The sequence below is a fragment of the Myxine glutinosa genome, chromosome 3 (genome assembly GCF_964187855.1).
Source record: "Myxine glutinosa chromosome 3, kmMyxGlut1.1, whole genome shotgun sequence".
NCBI classification, from domain to species: Eukaryota; Metazoa; Chordata; class Myxini; order Myxiniformes; family Myxinidae; genus Myxine; species Myxine glutinosa.
Window position 1 is genome coordinate 97,553,022 of NC_136263.1, and position 18,869 is coordinate 97,571,890.

At 45.6% G+C, this 18,869-nt stretch overlaps 1 protein-coding gene across 1 annotated transcript in view; it reads right to left on the minus strand.

Annotated features, from left to right (window-relative positions):
- The window catches only part of LOC137423353 (transmembrane protein 184B), a 92,877-nt gene that overhangs the window by 42,302 nt on the left and 31,706 nt on the right, over positions 1–18,869 (minus strand). The window contains exon 5 of the mRNA XM_068110400.2: positions 1,747–1,822. Within this exon, the coding sequence (XP_067966501.1) occupies positions 1,747–1,822 (76 nt within the window). The remainder of the gene's footprint in view (positions 1–1,746; positions 1,823–18,869) is intronic.

The following is an 18,869-nucleotide window of genomic DNA, read 5'->3' on the forward strand; positions in this document are numbered from 1 at the left end:
AACCCTCTATTTTATATGATACAGAAACTCAGAAAGTTTTCTTTGTTTCCAGGTCTATTAGTTTAATGTAAAAGAAAATGGCGATTCCACAGGATAAAGCTCAGTGCGTTGAATGGTACATCGAGATAAAATCCAACATGCAAGTTCAGCGTTATTTCCGTACAAGGTATGGAAGGAATCCGCCATCACAAACTTGTATCAGACAGTGGAACAAGAAGTTTAAGGCGACTGGAAGTTGTCAGAAACAGAAAAGTACCGTTCGACCAAGCACAAGTGCAGCAGACGTTGAACGAGTGCGTGAATCATTTTTACAAATTCCCGGAAAATCAATCCGACACACATCCAGAGAACTGGGACTACCAAACACCACTGTACACAGGATTTTTCAGAAAAGACTGAAGCTTTATGCCTACAAGGTGCAGATTCTGCAGGAACTCAAACCAAATGACGGACCCAAACGCAAGGTATTTGCGCCTTGGAAATGCTCAGTCGCACACAGGATGATGAAGATTACCTGAAAAGGTCATGTTCACAGACAGAGCTTGCTTTCATGTATCAGGGAAGGTCAACCAGCACAATGTGATGATTTGGGGCTCTGAAAACCCCCACGTGGTCATTGAACACATACGCAACAATCCAAAGGTCAATGTGTGATGTGGCCTTCTCCATGACCACTTGGTGGGTCCGTTTTTTTTGCGAAGGACACAGTGATCTCAACAATTTACATGAACATGTTAGAAGGATTTGCCTTCCCACAGATTGAAGACCTGCAACCTGATATCATTTTTAAACATGACGGTGCTACCCATCATTGGGCCTCAGTTGATTGAGCCATCCTGAATTTTTTTCTGTGGGGGTTTGTCAAAGATGTTATCTACAACACCAAGGTGGCAAACCTGCAGGATCTTCGTTGTCGGATCACAGCTGAATGTGCACTGGTGAACGCAAACATGCTGCCTTGATGCCCTGCGCTCGACAAACAGAGCTCACATTGAAATGTATTGGTGGTGCGCACAAACTTTCTGAGTGTCTGTATCATATAAACCAAAGGTTATCGTATCGTTGTATCATCTGTGTTCCTAAATATATAAAAAAACAAAGTTGTCCACGTCTTTTTGGAACACCCTTCACAAGAGTGGTTTAAATTTGGCCAAACTTAAATTTTTATACAGGTATCAAGGATCAACAGAATGAAACTCAATAAAGAGCAGAACGACAAGGGGCAATGGATCAAGAGATAAAGCAAAGCAAAAGGAAAACTGTGCAATGACAACAAATGAATGCACCACAGCACAAGGAGAGGTGATTGAAGACAGGGTCTCTTTTGTGTATAAAAGGCAGAGTAACACATGTAGATGTTTCTTTGGGAGACAGTAGAGGATCTGGTGAGTTAAATCATCAAGCCTGTTGAAACTTTAAAACGATTGGCTCCACAGTATAGTGATGATTGCCAATTCTCAATGAGATGTGTCTGTAATTGGTGCAATCGTTTAAAGATGTATGTGAAATTAACTGAACCCATTGTAGCGAAACCAAACACTTTGATCAACAATGTTGACTTTCTCTGAATGAAAGTTAAAGACTTTCTCATCGTTACATCACTTCAGAAGTGAACAAAGTGCTGATTATGCAGAGCCTATCATTCATGATAATTAATTTGAGTTACAAGCAAAAACCAAGTCAAAATTTGAACTACACATATATTTCAGCAGGAATTTGCTGACCGCACACATATTAGAGGGTCACCTGCTTGCAGAAGCGTAAGAAGCCAATGGAGTATGACTGCCCCCAGAGACAGCAAGTGCCATACATGCAACTCGACCTGAAAGTAAATTGAGGGGGGAAAGAAAAACTAAGCAAATGTCTTGCATGAAGGTTGACACAATATTCCAACAGTGAGGATGAAAATTCAAAATTCTTCCCACTGATACCAGTTGCTGCAGTTAAATTAAGGGGATCAACAGATGACAGGAAACACGTTTTTATAGATGACTTCTTTCAACCCCACTGGAAGGAATTGCTGTATGTAAGGTGGCATAGAATCAAAATCGAAATTGGATGGGAGTATTTGATTTAAATGGGAGAGAATTGAATGGCCTCACTGATAACTCAGAGGATAGCGTGCCTACGATACCCCTGACACCATTTGCAACTATTAACTCTGGCTGGACAATCCCACCCAAAGTTGGCTTACCAAACCGGTGAGGTAAACAAGGCAAATGGGGACTGTCCCGGCGGTAACGTGGCAGATTCTAGTCAGTCGGCCGAACGAAACCAACATCACATAACCGCACTTGAGATCTAACTTGGATAACAAATCCGAGCTGGCCAAACACCTTAGCAGTCTTATGTCACCATCAAAATTGACAGAATAAGTCAAGACTGTTTCTTAAAGAAATGGCCTTTATTGCCCGTAACAAAAAATGGCAAGTATTTACAATGAAAGGTCAAGTATGTATTTACAGGCAGATGAATGAAATTGCATATATGTACAATAATTACAGCTCTCGTCCATTCCCCTTACACCCTACAATAACTTTTTTTTTTTTGTATACAAGATCGAGGCTCGTGAAAGAGCGAACATTTATCACACAGAAAGACAAACCGACAAACCGACACATAACCGACAAACCGAAACCGACACATAGAACAAATAACATCGGGAGCGGTAGACAAGATGGGGAGAGAGGGGGAAGCACACAAACACAACATTTTAGAGCAGGAACCGAGAGACATGGAGACATCGAGAGATCTGTGGGAGGGAGAGGGCTTTGGGGGGGAGGCATGGGAAAGGGGGTGGGAGAGGCATAAAACATATGGACACTGCCAGGACTACCAGGAAAGAAGTTGGAATTACAAACAAGGTGGATCTGGGGTGAATTAGTGGGGGTAGAAAAGATCAAGGTTTTGGATGGGGGAAGATAAGAGATGGTGGTGAACAGCTGTTTTAAAGACCTGGAGGGAGGAGTGGGATTGAAGGGAGTGTGGGAGTTTGTTCCAGAGGCGGGAGAAAAGAGGAATGAAGGAGTGAAGGTGAGCAGAGAGCCGAGATTTCGGCAGTTTAACCATCAGAGGCTTGCTGGCAGATCTTGTGCGACCTGTAGGAATATTTGGGGGACAGAGCACAGAGAGAGCTGGGGGAGCAAGGCCGGAGAGGAGTCGGTAGAAGACGGAAAGACCACCAACCTGCCTGCGGTGAGTGAGTGAGAGGCCCTTGGAGTTAGCTTCATCACGGGAGATTCCAATGATTCTGAATGCTTTGCTTTCAACAGCGTGAAGACGAGCTAGGTGTGAGGCAGGAGCACCAGCCCAGAGGGGAGAGCAGTATTCCATTGAGCTGCGGATGAAAGCCTTGTACGTGGTGAGGAGCTCAGGTGTGCCAAGGAAGGACTTCGCACGACGGAGGATGCCCAGTCGGCGACTGGCTTTGCAGGCCAGCTTGGAAATGTGGTTTTCCCAAGAAAGATCATGGCAGATAGTGAGACCCAAAAGCTTCAGCGACAGAACTTCTTGGAGAGGATTGTTGAGAAAGTAGATGGGAGGGTTGTCCAGTCGATCTTTTCGGAGAGACATAGTAAGAGTGTGAGATTTGTCAGGATTGAAAGACATGTTCCACTTGTTTGACCAGTCTGTGATTTTGGCCAGGTCTTCAGAGAGTGAGGAGGCTGCAGACTGCCGATCTGATGGAAGAGGAATGGAGCGGCAGAGAGTGGAGTCATCAGCAAAGAGATAGAGAGGATTTTCCAGAGAGTCGGAGAGATCATTGATAAAGACCAGAAAAAGCACAGGGCCCAGCACACTGCCTTGGGGAACTCCAGCCTGAACAGGAAGGGGAGATGAGAGAAATCCATTCAGGGCCACACGTTGACTACGACCAGAGAGGAAGTCCGCAAGCCATGCATAGAGATTTCCATGGATACCATAGGAGTAGAGTTTGGTGAGCAGAGCTGGGTGCCAGACCGTATCGAAGGCACGTGATATGTCGAGGGAGACAGCTCTGATTTCCTGTTTGGCATTGAGGACCTCCATCCATTGTTGAGACAGGAGAAGCAGCATGTCCAGAGTAGAGTGACCTGGTCTGAATCCAAATTGATGATCAGAGATCAAGCCATTGGAGAAGAGGAAAGATTTCATATCCGAAGCAATGATGGATTCCATGACTTTGCTGATAATTGGGAGCAGGCTGATTGGTCTGTAGTTAAAAGGATCTGTTTTTGCACCTTTTTTGTGTAAAGCAAAACAAAACATAAAAGCAAAACAACATTCCCGCTCTCGGATCCTTATCTGCAATGACTTAACACTTTACAGTACATATGTCAGTATCATGCATCCCATCTGTAAGGAAGAGATTGGTGATTGGCAAAGAATGATGGGCTGAATGTTTGGTGAAGAAGATGAGCTGATATACAAACAAATATATGGAGAAATGACAGACCCCCTGCACACCTTACACTTGGTGACTGGCTCCCACATCCTGATTGAAGCTGGGACCCTCCAAACTTCCTCCCCGCCTGTACCTCACACAGCCACGACCTCGGTGTTTCCCAATGGAGCAGTAACGCCACTCATGGCATGTGTGGAATGCGTTTCCTGACAAGGTGTGAGAGGTTCCCTGCACAGGTACGGTTCTGTGCGTTTGCGGTACGTAGAGAATGCATCTCCTGACAGGGAGCCTGAGCTTCGTATATGAGGGTCCAGAAACGGAGCTATCAGACGTGGGAATATGAAAGTGAAGATGCACGAGGTTGGAAGGAGAAGATACAAGGAAGAGTGTGAAAGGACGGACTGGTAGATGCACTAAAAACCGAATGCCGAAGACGAACCACCCATGATAAACGACCGACAAAGCACGAACGAGAATGAAATAAATAATGTGATCGGACCGGCAGAGCAAAAAGAATGATAGAGGGAAGGACAAAGAAGAAGGAAAGAAAGACTAGAAAATAGAACGATGAGAACGACTCGCATTGTGCAAGTAATAAAAATAGTTGTTTGCTGGGTAAAGTCTGTGATCGCTTCAAATCACAAAGCTTTTATTACCCCTTTCTCTTCCTCCGTCCCTCTGATTCCCTCACACAGCCCCTTTATAACTTCTCTGAATTTCCTCTGTTTGCTTTGCCTCTCCCCTCATTTATGGGAGGAGCGCTCTCTTGGCACAATCTCCTTCAAGAAGCACTCATGAAACGTGCCCGATAACTGCCCTCAGGAGGCGTTTCTTATAACTGTCTACCAGTCCCTGACATCGACTGGGAGAAATTTTTGCTCACTCCTCCATGCAGAATTATTTCAGCTATGCGATGTTCGAGGGGTTTCTTGCATGCACAGCTCATTTCAAATCCCCCCACAACATCTCGATGGGATTTAGATCTGGGCTTTGACTTGGCCATTCCAGAACCCTCCATTTTTTTCTTTTCAGCCATTCCTTGGTGGATTTACTGGTATGTTTAGGGTCATTGTCATGTTGCAAGGTCCACCTTCGGTTGAGCTTCAACTTTCCGACAGATGGCTTCACATTATCCTCAAGCACCCTCTGGTACAATGAAGAATTCATAGTAGATTCTATGATGGTGAGCTGCCCAGGCCCTGATGCAGCAAAGCTGCCCCAAACCATAATATTTCCACCACCATGCTTTGCAGTTGGTATTAGGTTATTGTGGTCAAATGCTGTCTTTTGTTTTCGCCAAACATGTCTTCTGGTACTGTGGCCAAATAGCTCTACGTTTAACTCATCTGTCCAGAGCACATTGTTCCAGAAGTGCTGGTCTTTGCCAAGGTGTTCATTGGCAAACTTTAGTCTTGCCCTGATGTTCTTTCTGGACAGAAAAGGTTTACTCATGGCACACCTCCCATGTAGATCAAATTTGTGCAGCCTCTATCTAATGGTGGACTGATGCACTTTGACATCAGCAGTGGCAAGAGCTACCTCTAGGTCCTGTGATGACATTCTGCGGTTCTTAGACACTTCTTTCAGCATCTTGCGGTCTGCTCTCGGGCTGAAATTGCTGGGGCGGCCTGGCCTGAACAAGTTGGCAGTTGTTTGGAATCTTCTCCACTTGTAAATGATCTTCCGGACAGTCAAATGATTGATTTCAAATTGTTTGGAGATCTTTTTAAATCCCTTCCCAGACTCGTAGGCATCTATAACCTTCTTTCTGAAGGCCTCAGAGAGCTCTTTTGATCTCGGCATGGTGACGCCACACACTTCAACAACAAAGGGCAAACCAAACTAAATGTCTGAGGTTTAAATAAGACAGGTTCCTCCAAGATCCTCTCTAACGATGCTCTAATCATTTCCACCTGAGCTGGTGCACCTGATTCTAATTTTAGGTATTTGAAGTAGTGATAAATGTAGGGGTGTACTTACTTTCTCCACATGCAAAATTTGCATTTATGTTTATTTGCAGCGAGACAGCAAGGGTAATGAACGTAGAGCAGCAACGAAGGTTGGAAACGGTGGAAATGCGAATGGTTCGATGGATGTGCGGAGTGTCGTTGAGAGAATGAATGAATGAATGATGAATTGCGAAAGATGATGGGAATAGAGCCTGTGATTGATGCTGTGAAGAGGAACAGGTTGAGATGGTTTCGTCATGTGTTGAGGAAGGATGAAAGTGACTGGTTGAGAAGAGTGATGGAAATGATTGTAGAAGGAAGTAGAGGACGGGGAAGACCGAGAGAGACTTGGCTAAAGATGGTGGAAGAAGAAATATGGGCAAGGGGGTTAACAAGGAGAGATGCAGAAAATAGGGCAAAATGGAGAAGATTGTCATGGGGACCACAAGACTAACCCCCGCTCTAGCAGAGAAAATGGCCTTTAAAATGCATGTTGTTGTTGTTGTGTTGTCTTTCCTCTGCTTTTAACCTTTCCTGGCTCTGCAGTTGCATCTCCATTTTCCGGCGCTCCACATTTTCTTTTTCCTCGGGTAAACAATCCAAGGCTACCTCTTTCCATGCTCTTTGTCCCACCAGAGATTCTACCACCAATGTCTGCATCTCTGCTTTCTTCATATGAGCTCAGACCTCCAAGTTAAAATGTTTGGCCAATATCAAGAGTTCTGATATTTTTAACGCCTGGAACTGTGCCTCATTAGGGGACGCCGCAAACTTTTCTGCGTCAAACACCATGGTGACTATTAGTTAGCACCTGTTAACCTTCACACAAAAAAATTCAAAAAATTTTTTTTTTTTGAAAAATTTGGGAATGTCAGAAAAATTCCAAATTTGGGAATTTTGGGAATGTTAGGGAATTCTATCCCAGCCGAATGTTAGGGAATTTAATCAGCAAAGACAAGCCCCCAATTTCAATTTGGGCCAATTTTGGACGAGCCCCCAATTTTAATTTGGGCCAACCCCGGACGAGGACCCCAATTTCTGTTACGTGCTCCTCCCCAACCCCCGGTCACGATGTACCTCCGAGCCCCGAGAGGAGTCACGGCAGAAAAATGTGTTATTCTGTGTCAAAGATCAATGGTGAAACCACACCAATTGTTACCAACAAATGATTATTGTATTAAGATCACACAAGAATAACAATACAACAACAATAGTAATCAATTGAACAACCAATATATTTTCCTATGATGGTACCATCATATTCGTACAATATAACTCACTGTGCTCCAAGTGAGCGAAAAGAAGAACATTCCCCAATGTCTCTATTCCGGCATCAAGCCCAAGTCGATCCGCTCCAGCGATCGTCAGAACGATGTCCAATCGAGACCAGAATCCCGTTCGGATGACAGTCACAGTCACGCGGCCAAAGCTGCGCAAAGGTGCCCTCAAGGCGACGGGGAAATCCAAAGGTGCCCTCCAGGAGACTGAGAAATCCCACCCTCGGGTATGGACGTTTCACGGCTCCAAACCGGCGAACAGCAGATTTACCTTCAAAATCCACGTGACACACACCCACACCAGATAAACGTCTGAATGCGGTGAAAACGGCTGAAGCGAAGCAAAGAAACCTTGCGCGACGCGCAAAGCGCGTGAGTCAAAATGACTCTCGAGGCGTAACGGCCCTACGATAATTCTCCCCGGAATCCACCGCAAAACCTGACATGCAGGTTTATCTGTCACAGCGATGTTAACTCTGTCGCAGGAATCCCTTTCCCGGGAAACCCAAAAGTTCATTCATGACTCTCGTTCGTCAACGTTCGCTCCAAACCTCCAAATAGCTCGGCTCCTTCTTGTCCGACTCAATCGCTCCTCCGCCTTCTTTTTCTCCTCCTCCTCTTCTTCGTCATCCGGTTCCCGTTTCATTTAAAACATAAACTTTTTTACCTTTTGAAAATAGCAATATCTATTTCCCTTAAACGACAACAATATTAGTACATGGAATCAAAAATGTTTACAGTGGATAAAAACCACAACAACGGAAGTGACGAATCCGTAACACTTCCCCCCTCAAAAAAGAAAGTTTGAACATCGTGAAAACTTTCTTTGCAAGCAAAAACTCTTTTAACAAACAAAAGTAAAACTCACACCCAAATCATCAATTCCCGTGAGCAACGATAATTAATATTTCCCAAAATAAAGCAACAAAACTTCCAAACAACCTACAGAAATTTCCAAAGTTAGTTCACTCTCGACAAAGCATCAGCAACGACATTGTCCCTGCCCTTTACATGCTCAATTTCCAAGTTGAACTTCTGCAAAGCCAAACTCCATCTCATCAACCTCTGGTTTTTATTTTTCATTTTTTGAATGAAGGTTAAGGGGTTGTGATCAGTGAAGACTTTTATAGGAAAGGTAGTAGTTCCCAAATACACCTCATAATGCTGAAGCGCTAGCAGGAGAGCAAGGGTCTCTTTTTCCACAGTGGCATAATTTGCCTGAAGTTTGTTAAACATTCTGGAGTAGTAGCACACCGGGTGATCCACTCCATCCTCATCTTCCTGTAATACAGGGAAACGTACAGGGAAACATCTTCCTGTAATCTTCCTGTAATACGATTTTCAGAAAACTCGTACACAGTTATTTTTAGTCGAATTTCAAATTTATTTTTTTTAAAGACTACATATATAATGCCATTTAATACACTGTAACAAAGACATTTTAAAAATGTAATTCATGTTTGAATTGGGTATAACAATGCAAGTGGGGGGTCTAGCGCATGCGTGATGGCTGTTGGTTACTCGTTGTTAGGCGCCATTTCAGTAGCCATGGAGCTGTGGACGAATGAACATCGCGTCTTTGTTGTTGAGACGTTTATTCAAACAGGTAGTTCGGTGGTGCTTACACAGCGCAGATTTCGTACTCACTTCAATGTTGGTCGACGTGGCGCCGTTCCGTCTCGAAACACAATATTGAAGTGGGTAAAAAACTTCAGGACAACTGGATCTGTGAGGCCGGGAGCAGCTCGGGGAGGTGATCGAACCATTAGGACCCCGGAAAACATCGAAAGGGTTTGACAAGCTGTGGAGGCCAGCCCTCGTCGGTCAGCGGTATGGCACGCTTGCGCTCTACGGATGTCAGACAGATCAGTTCGTCGAATTTGGCACTTGGACCTTCATTAACACGTGTACAAAATCATGGTGGTTCAAGAACTGCAGCAGAATGATTTCGTACGGCGGTTTACGTTCGCAGAAAGAATGCTGGAACTGCTGAGGGATGCTGCTGTGCTGAGAAATGCTGGAACGTTTCTGCGCGTCTGCAAGAATGCTTGGACAAGAACGGCCGCCATTTAGATGATGTCATTTTTCAAACATGAATTACATTTTTTAAATGTCTTTGTTACAGTGTATTACATGGCATTATATATGTAGTCTTTAAAAAAAATAAAAACTGAAATTCGACTAAAAATAACGGTGTACGAGTTTTCTGAAAATCGTCACACCTCCCTGACGGACCCTGTAGAACTGCCCCAGCCCCCACATCACATGCATCAATGGCCAACTTGAAAGGTGCTTGGAAATCCAGGGCTGCTAGGACAGGAGAGCTCATTAATATTGCTTTGACGTGGGCAAAGGCAGCCTGACATTTGTCATCCCAAACAAACTTGGTCTCTTTCCTCAGCAAATTCGTTAAAGGGGCTACCACATCAGAAAAATTCCTGCAGAACCGCCGGTACCAACCAGCCATACCCAAGAATCTCATAAGCTCCTTCTTCCCTTTTGGAACTTGGAAGCGATCAATGGCTTCTATCTTGGCTGTCACCAGTGGCACCTGACTCTGACCTACTACATGGCCTAGGAACACCACCTATGCTTTTACAAACTCACTCTTAGATAGGTTGATGGTCAACCCTGCCTCGGTCAGTTTCTTGAAAAATGCATGGATTTGTTTAATACGATCTTCCATGGTCATGGTGTGGATGATGACATCATCCAGATAAGCCTCCACCCCATCAAGGTCTGCAATAAGCTTATTAATCAGCTGTTGAAATGTAGCAGGCCCGTTTTTCAATCCAAAGGGAAGAACTTTGTACTGATCCAACCCATTTGGTGTGACTAAAGCCGAGATTTCCTTGGCTCTATCAGTAGGAGGAATCTGCCAATACCCTTTCAGCAAGTCAAATTTAGTTACAAATTTAGCTGGGCCTATTCTATCAATACAGTCATCAATCCTCGGGATGGGATATGAGTCGGTCTTGGTCACTGCATTAACCCGTTTTAAATCCGTACAACAACGAAAACTGCCATCGGGTTTTGGAACCAACACACATGGTGAGCTCCATTCACTGCTGCTTGGTTCGATGATGTCATTCTCCAACATACACTGAACTTCCTTCCGAAGATACTCCATCTTCACAGGGTTCATCCGGTAGGGGTGTTGTTTCACAGGAGTGGCTTCCCCCACATCAATATCATGATATACCAAGTCAGTACGACCAGGTACATCTGTGAACAAATGTGCAAACTCAAAAATTAGGCTGGATAGTTGTCCTTGTTGTTCCCTCTTCAAATGACCTAATTTCTCATCTAAATTGCTCAACACTTCCGTGTTCGTCAATCTGGGACAAGCCTGTTCATCAAAGTTATCAAACTTCACACCGGCGTCAACCTCTGGATTCTCCCGCACCCCAACTACAGGCACGACAGGTGAGACAAGAACCATTTCTTCCACAGGCTTCCTCTCATGATATTTCTTCAGTCGGTTGACATGACACAGCTGCCGCTTTTTCCGTCGGTCGGGAGTCGTCACCACGTAATCTGTTTCATTAACCCTCCTTTCGATTGCAGAGGGACCAAAATATCTAGCCTGTAGTGGCTGACCTGGAACAGGAAGCAACACTAACACTCGGTCCTCAGGACTGAAATTTTTTATCTGAGATTTCTTGTCATGTCTCACTTTCATTTTATCCTGTGTCACTTTCAGGTTTCTTCTCGCAACTTCACAAGCCTTTGCCAATCTGTGCCTAACCGTTGACACATACTCCACCACTGTTGACTGTGACTCCTCCTGTAGCCACTGTTCTTTCACCAATTTCAACGGTCCTCGCACTGTGTGTCCAAACACAAGTTCAAAAGGACAACCCCAATGACCCCTGAACAGATTCCCTCGTAGCAAACAACACTAAGGGTATTCCTTCATCCCAATCCTTGTCACATTCAAAACAATACGTTCTGATCATATTCTTCAATGTCTGGTGAAACCTTCCAAGGCCCCTTGGCTCTCGGGATGGTAAGTACTTGATCTTACTTGCTCCACTCCCAACAGGTGTACCACTTGCTGAAAAAGTGTTGACATTAAATTGGAACCCTGATCAGACTGGATGACCTTAGGTAGGCCAACCAAAGTGAAAAATTTAATCAAGGCCTTCGCAATAACTGCCGCAGTAATTTTTCTAAGAGGCACTGCCTCTGGGAACCTTGTGGAAGCGCACATAATGGTCAACAAATACTGATGTCCAGCCTTAGTTTTGGGTAAAGGGCCTACACAGTCAATAATGACACGGCTGAATGGCTCTTCAAAAGCTGGAATGGGTTTTAAAGGTGCGGATGGGACTTTCTGATTAGGTTTTCCCACCAGCTGGCAAGAATGGCAAGATTTGCAGAACTCCGCCACATCACGTCGCAATCCTGGCCAGAAAAAATGTACCAATATTCTGTCACAGGTCTTGTTCACTCCAAGGTGCCCGGCCAAGGGTGTCTCATGCGCCAAACTCAATATCTCCTTCCGGTACGGCGGTGGCACCACAATTTGGAAATGAACTTTCCACTCATCGTTTGCTGGCACCTCCGGTGGTCTCCATTTTCTCATGAGTATTTCCCCTTTCATGAAGTAACCAACAGGTATCTTCATAGCCTCTTCCTCTGTAACGGCTTTACCAATTAAACTCCGGATCTCCGAATCTCCGTGTTGTTCTTCAACAAGTCTCTTTCGGACCAGCACCGTTTGCTCAACCTCGCTCCCAGATGTCTCCGACGGACACTCCATTTCCTCTTTGGTTCCAGATGCCACCTTTTCCTTAAGTTCCTTGATGTTACTCCCTTTCCTATTACCTCTTTCCGAATTTTCCTCCAATACCTCTAAGGAACCCAAATCCACATCGCCTTCCTTCTCCTTCTCTTCAGAGCGCTTCCTACCCATAGCCCGAGTCACTGCACAGGATGGAAAGATACCCGGAATCTCCTGCTCTAACTGTGCGGTGTTATTTTCCATACTGGGCTTTTCAACCAACATGGGATTACCAGAAACTCGACCACCGGCCAAATCATTCCCGATAATAAAAGAGATTCCCTCTACAGGAAGAGTGGCTTGTAAACCTATGGTGACCGGTCCTGAAACCAAATCAGACTCTAAATGGATGACATGAAGTGGAGCTTTTACATAGCCACCAACCCCCTGTAAAAGAACACTAACACCAGTTGCCGTCTTCTCTGCCAATTGCAAACTGCCCTCAAGCATCAAAGATTGATGTGCTCCTGTGTCCCTCAATTCCCTACCAGGTCTCTGGCTCGTTAAGTCTCCATCCAGTGACACAAACCCCTCTGAAATAAAAGCTTTGTAAACCTCTTGAACAAGGTCGTTCTGTGATGCCGTAACTTTGGCATGGGAACCTTCACAAGGCACTGTCCTCCAAGGACGATTTCTCGCATTTGCCAATGCATTCGGAGTTGTACTAGTCTGACTCCGCTCCTGATTTTTCCTTTTCAGGGCATAACATTGGGACATCAAATGCCCAGGTTTCTTGCAAAAAGTGCAAGTAGGCCCGGAGGAAAAACTCGTGGTCTGCCTCGGCCCCCCCGGAAGATAGGTCTGTCTTGGAACTGTAGTCTTCTGATCCCTAAAAGTCGCGGTATCAGATTTGTCCCCAATGTCATCTTTAGGCCGCCTCCATGAATATTTGTTCTCCGCACCGGATTTACCATAACTCCCCTGGCTAACTCTAGGCGGGAAGTTAGGTTTGTGGAACCCCATCCTGTGTGTCAAGGCATAGTCATCTGCCACGGTTGCTGCCTCATACAACTCTGGTACTTTCTTTTCATCCAGATGTACTTTAATGTCCGCGTGGACACACTGTTTGAATTCTTCCACCAAGATCAATTGTCGCAACCGGTTGAAGTCTTTCCCAATCCCCTTCGAGTCACACCACCGATCAAACATGGTTTCCTTCATTCTGGCAAACTCCACATGGGTCTCACTCTCCCTCTTCCTGGCATTCCGGAAATTTTGCCGGTAAGCTTCAGGGACCAATTCATAGGCTTTGAGAATGGTTTTCTTCACTATCTCATAATCCGCACATTGGTCAATCGGTAAAGCCGAATAGATATCTTGAGCTTTACCCACCAACACACTTTGCACGAACATAGTCCAGGACCCCACATTCCATTTTAGCATTTGAGCCACTTTCTCAAAGTGTAAAAAAAAAACTTGGCCCCCTCCTTTTCATTGAAGGGTGGAACCAGCCTCACATGCCTACCAACATCCCAAGTGTTCTGACTAGTTGTCGAACTAGCCGGCATGGATTCTACTTCTCGCCGTTCTCCCATTAATTCCAGCTCCTTGAGTTTAAGTTCCTTCTGATACTCCATGTCACGTTCCTTTAACGCCCTTTCGGCTCTCCTTTCCTCTGCTCTTTCCTCTGCTCTTCTTTTTTCTTCAGGTCTCCTTTCCTCTGCTCTTCTCTCCTCGAGTTCTCGTTCCTGTTCTACTCTTCTTTCCTCGAGTTCCCTTTGCTGTTCTGCTCTTCTTTCCTCGAGTTCCCTTTCTGATCTCCTTTCCTCGGCTCTTCTCTCCTGTTCTGCTCTTCTTTCTTCGAGTTCCCTTTCTGCTCTCCTTTCCTCGGCTCTTCTCTCCTCGAGTTCTCGTTCCTGTTCTGCTCTTTCCTTTTCTGCTTTCCTTTCCTCTGCTGGCGACGCTCACCCCCCCCCCCCCCCCCCCCAGAAATTCCATGTTTTAAACGTTTCCCAGTGTGTACCCTGTATTAGAATAGGTACACCGTATCCCTGCGTGTCGTAAGAGACGACTAAGAGGGTGGCGTCAGGAAGGGCATCCGGCCATAAAAACATTGCCTCAAAAAGAGAACCATGACAATTACAACTACATATGGGCAGGGCACAGCCCGAAGTGGAGATCGGTTTCTGAGGTTTGGGGATTGGAATGTAGGGACAATGACAGGGAGATCAGGAGAAGTGGTGGAAGTATTGGTCAGAAGAAGAGTGGACATATGTTGTGTGCAAGAGACGAGATGGAAGGGAAGTGGTGTGAGAATGGTGAAGGGTAGGAAGGGACAGAAATACAAGTTTGTGTGGCAAGGGTGCCCGGAGGGCGTGAATGGTGTTGGTGTCCTGTTTTCTGAGGAGTTTGTAGACAGTGTGGTGAGTGTGACTCGAGTGAGTGATAGGTTGATGATGGTGAAAATGATGATTGGAAAGCTCTTGGTGAACGTCATCTCGGGATATGCTCCGCAGGTTGGTCGGAGCGATGAAGAGAAGGACAAGTTCCCGTGTGCGATAGAGAAGCTGATGGAAAACGTGAAAGATGAGGAAGTTGTTGTGGTAGGAGGAGACCTAAATGAACATGTGGGAAGGAGTATGGATGGTTTTGAGGGAGTTCATGGGGGTTACGGATATGGTGTGAGAAATGGAGAAGGTGAAAGGATTTTGGAGTTTGCTGATGGAGCTGATTTGTTGATTTGTAATACTCAGTTCCAGAAAGAGGATAATAAGCTTGTTACATACACGTAAGGTGGGTCGACGACAACCGTTGACTTCCTGATGGTGCGTAGGCGAGATAGGGGGCACCTGCGGGACACAAAGGTGATCCCGGGGGAGGAGGCTGTTTCAAAGCACCACTTGGTTGTCTGCGACATAAGGGTGAAAGGTGCGAGGAGAGCTCGGCGAGTGAAGTACCAACCGAGAATGAAGGTGTGGAGGTTGAAAGAGGTGACAGTAAGGGAGGCATTAAAAGGGAGGCTGAGTAGGGTCGAGGATGATGTGGTTGAGCTTGAAAGTGGTTGGATGTCAATGAAAGCTAGTCTGTTGGGAGCCGTTGGTGAGGTATGTGGATGGACAAAAGGACCACCGAGGCACTCGGAAACATGGTGGTGGGATGATGAAGTTGGAAAGAGGATTGACGAGAAGAGGAAGAAGTTCAAGGAGTGGCAGAAGGCGAAGGGTACGGGAGCAGAAACAGCAGAGCATGAAAGTTATAAGGCAGCCAATAAGGCTGCAATGGAAGAGGTAGCAAAGGCGCAGGAGGCATGTAGGAAAATGTTCGAAGAATGCTTGGATTCGGAAGAGGATCAGAGAGCAGTATTCAGGATTGCAAAGCAGATAGCAAAAGAGATGTGTGATGTGATAGGGGTGAGTTGTTTGAAGGATGAAGTGGGACAAATCGTTGTTGACCCAGATGGAATTAAAGGAAGATGGAAAAGATATATGGAAATGCTGTTGAACACTGAGAATGAATGGGATGGCAACATAGAGAGTAACCCAGTTTTAGGACCGGCAGTGAAGATAACTGAGAAGGAAGTTGAGGAAGCGATAAAAGCAATAAAGAGTAGAAAAGCGGGAAGGCCGACGGAAGTTGTGGGAGATATGTTGAAGGCAGAAGGAAGTTGGGGTGTGAAGAGAATGACAGAGATCTGTAATCTGGTGGTGAAAGAAGGCCGCATTCCAGTGGATTGGGAACTGAGTACCCTCGTCCCTCTATACAAGGGGAAAGGTGACCCTCTGGAGTGTGGCTCGTACCGAGCGATAAAGTTATTGGAGCATGGAATGAAGGTATTGGAAAGGGTGTTGGAGAGGAGGATAAGGAAGAAAGTGAAGATCGATGAAATGCAGTTTGGATTTATGCCAGGAAGAGGAACGACAGACGCGCTTTTCATTGTGAGGCAGTTGCAGGAGAAGTACATGGAGAAGAGGAAGAAGTTGTTTCTTGGGTTTGTTGATCTGGAGAAAGCATTCGATAGGGTTCCACGCAAAGTATTGACATGGGCATTGAGGAAGTTAGGAGTGGAGGAATGGTTGATCAGAGTAGTGATGGCAATGTACAAAAGAGCGCGCACAGCTGTAAGGACGAAGGACGGGAACAGTGGTGAGTTTGAGGTGAAGGTGGGAGTGCATCAGGGGTCGGTACTAAGTCCACTACTATTTGTAGCTGTGATGGAGGTGCTGGCTCAGAAGGTAAAGGAGGGTTTACCATGGGAGTTGTTGTATGCAGATGATCTGGTGTTGATTGCGGAAAGTATGGATGGACTGAAGGAAAAGATGAACAAGTGGAAGGAATGTATGGAGACAAAAGGTCTGAAGGTGAATATCGGAAAGACGAAGGTGATGGCAAGTGGCAAAGCATGTGGTGAGGTGGAAAGAACTGGGAAGTGGCCCTGTGCTGTGTGTCGGAAGGGTGTCGGAGTGAACTCCATTCAATGTACAATGTGCGCTGAGTGGGTTCATCAAAAATGTAGTGGTCTGAGCGGGTCATTAACCAGTGTGGCAGCTACATTCAAATGTAAGGTGTGCACAGAGGGAGCTGCAGATGGAGGAAATGTTGAGTTGGATCTTGGAGACAGCCTGAAGCTGGAAGGTGTGAAAACATTTTGCTACCTCGGAGACATGCTGAATGGAGAAGGTGGATCAGACTCGGCAACGGTTGCTCGAGTGAGATGTGCATGGAAGAAGTTTCGGGAACTGAGTGGCGTGCTGATGAGGAGGGGAGTGTCGTTGAAGCTGAAGGGAAAGGTGTATGCTGCATATGCGAGAAGTGTTATGATTTATGGGAGTGAGACATGGGTAATGAACGTAGAGCAGCAACGAAGGTTGGAAAGGGTGGAAATGTGAATGGTTCGATGGATGTGTGGAGTGTCGTTGAGAGAATGAATGAATGAATGATGAATTGGGAAAGATGATGGGAATAGAGCCTGTGATTGATGCTGTGAAGAGGATCAGGTTGAGATGGTTTGGTCATGTGTTGATGAAGGATGAAAGTCACTGGTTGAGAAGAGTGATGGAAATGAATGTCGAAGGAAGTAGAGGACGGGGAAGACCGAGAAAGACTTGGCTAAAGATGGTGGAAGAAGAAATGCGGGCAAGGGGGTTAACAAGGAGAGATGCAGAAAATAGGGCAAAATGGAGAAGATCGTCATGGGGACCACAAGGCTAACCCCCGCTCTAGCAGGAAAAATGGCCTTAAAATGCATGTTGTTGTTGTTGTGTTGTTTTTCCTCTGCTTTTAACCTTTCCTGGCTCTGCAGTTGCATCTCCATTTTCCCGAGCTCCACATTTTCTTTTTCCTCGGGTAACCAATCCAAGGCTACCTCTTTCCATGTTCGTTGTCCCACCAGAGATTCTACCACCAATGTCTGCATCTCTGCTTTCTTCATATGAGCTCGGACCTCCAAGATAAAATGTTTGGCCAATATCAAGAGTTCCGATCTTTTTAACGCTTGGAACTGTGCCTCATGAGGGGACGCCGCAAACTTTTCTGCGTCAAACACCATGGTGACTATTAGTTAGCACCTGTTAACATTCACACAAAAAATTTCAAAAATTTCTTCTTTTTTTTAAATTTGGGAATGTTAGAAAAATTCCAAATTTGGGGATTTTGGGAATGTTAGGGAATTCTATCACAGACGAATGTTAGGGATTTTTAATCAGCAAAGACAAGCCCCCAATTTCAATTTGGGCCAATTTTGGACGAGCCCCTAATTTCAATTTGGGCCAATCCCGAACGAGGACCCCAATTTCTGTTACGTGCTCCTCCCCAACCCCCGGTCACGGTGTACCTCCAAGCCCCGAGAGGGGTCACGGCAGAAAAATGTGTAATTCTGTGTCAAAGATCAATGGTGAAACCACACCAATTGTGACCAACAAACAATTATTGTATTAAGATCACACAAGAATAACAGTACAACAACAATAGTAATCAATTGTACAACCAATATATTTTCCCATGATGGTACCATCATATTCGTACAATATAACTCACTGTGCTCCAAGTGAGCGAAAAGAAGAACATTCCCCAATGTCTCTATTCTGGCATCAAGCCCAAGTCGATCCGCTCCAGCGATCGTCAGAACGATGTCCAATCGAGACCAGAATCCCGTTCGGATGACAGTCACAGTCACGCGGCCAAAGCTGCGCAAAGGTGCCCTTCGCAAAGGTGCAAAGGTGTCAAGGCGACGGGGAAATCCAAAGGCGCCCTCCAGGCGACTGAGAAATCCCACCCTCGGGTATGGACGTTTCACGGCTCCAAACCGGCGAACAGCAGATTTACCTTCAAAATCCACGTTACACACACCCACACCAGATAAACGTCTGAATGCAGTGAAAACGGCTGAAACGAAGCAAAGAAACCTTGCAAAACGCGGACAGAAAAACAGAAACGCGCAAAAGTGTTGACAGAAAAACGCGCAAAGCGCGCGAGTCAAAATGGACGACGGCCCGTTCTCGAGGCGTAACGGCCCTACGATGATTCTCCCCGGAATC